The 1,045-nt window shown below is 40.0% G+C and overlaps 1 protein-coding gene across 1 annotated transcript; it reads right to left on the bottom strand.

Moving 5' to 3' along the window:
- Positions 1-225: 225 nt before the first annotated feature.
- LOC133297722 (uncharacterized) lies at positions 226-732 on the bottom strand. Its single transcript, XM_061496911.1, has one exon. The coding sequence runs from the start codon at positions 730-732 to the stop codon at positions 226-228; it is 507 nt and encodes a 168-aa protein (XP_061352895.1).
- Positions 733-1,045: the final 313 nt, after the last annotated feature.

Raw genomic sequence — 1,045 nt, forward strand, 5'->3', positions numbered from 1 at the left:
AACGTAAAGCACCAGATGTCTAGTTTCTAGATTACAAAGAATATTTTTTTTAGTCGTTGAAATAGATTTTATACGAATTTTTAAAGACAGCAAGGTCTGTTAGGAAATTTATATTTTTAGTAAGTTAAGAAATTTTGCGTACTCTGATTGTTGTAAGGAACCCGATTTCAATTATAAGTTTTTAATTGGCCTTGTAAAAATCATTTTTCAGTCTTTAATATATGATTAAAGAACTCTAATCCGCTTAGCAAGCAACTCTCTTGCAGGCCTACAAGGGAGGATGTTACAGACAACATCACCAGTGGCCAGGAATGGTCTGCCCAGAATTATTGGAACTTCTTGGTCTGCTTCAAAATCCAAGATGATGAAGTCAGCTGGTAGAATGAACTTGTCTACTTGGACAATGACATTCTCGATTTTTCCTTCTGGCTTGGCTATGGATCGGTCTGCAAGCTGAAGAGTGACTGTGGTTGGTCTTGCTGCTCCTATGTCAAGCTGTTTGAAGATAGAAGCTAGCATTAAATTTACACTCGAGCCCAGATCACAAAGTGCTCGACCAAGGTAGTTCTTCCCAACTGTACACGGGACGGTGAATATTCCAGGGTCCTTCAGTTTGGGAGGAATCGTAGTCAGGTATTTGCATGATTCTTCAGTGAAAGCTACAGTCTCAAATTCCTCAATCCTTCTTTTTTTTGACAAAATGTCCTTCATAAATTTTGCATACGAGGGCATTTGTTCCAGAGCCTCCACCAAAGGGACATTTATGTGAAGCTGTTTCTACAAGTCTAAAAACTTGCTAAACTGTCTATCTTCATGTTGTTTTTTTAACCTCTGTGGAAAAGGAGGCTCAATTGGTTCACTCCTCCTTTTGCATGGTGGAACATAAGTTGGGACTGAAACTGGTTCATTGTCTTTCATTGCTCCAACATCTACTCCAGATGTTGTGGCAACTGGTGTGACTTCAGTGAGATCATCGTTCTGGACCTTCTCCCTTGATTTCGTCTGAGCTTCAAGGGGTTGAGGGTCAGTAGCTTCCTCAACTCCT

The sequence above is a fragment of the Gastrolobium bilobum genome, unplaced genomic scaffold, assembly GCF_033153095.1.
Source record: "Gastrolobium bilobum isolate Gb01-03AN ecotype WA unplaced genomic scaffold, APGP_CSIRO_Gbil_v1 utg237365, whole genome shotgun sequence".
Classification (NCBI taxonomy): Eukaryota; Viridiplantae; Streptophyta; class Magnoliopsida; order Fabales; family Fabaceae; genus Gastrolobium; species Gastrolobium bilobum.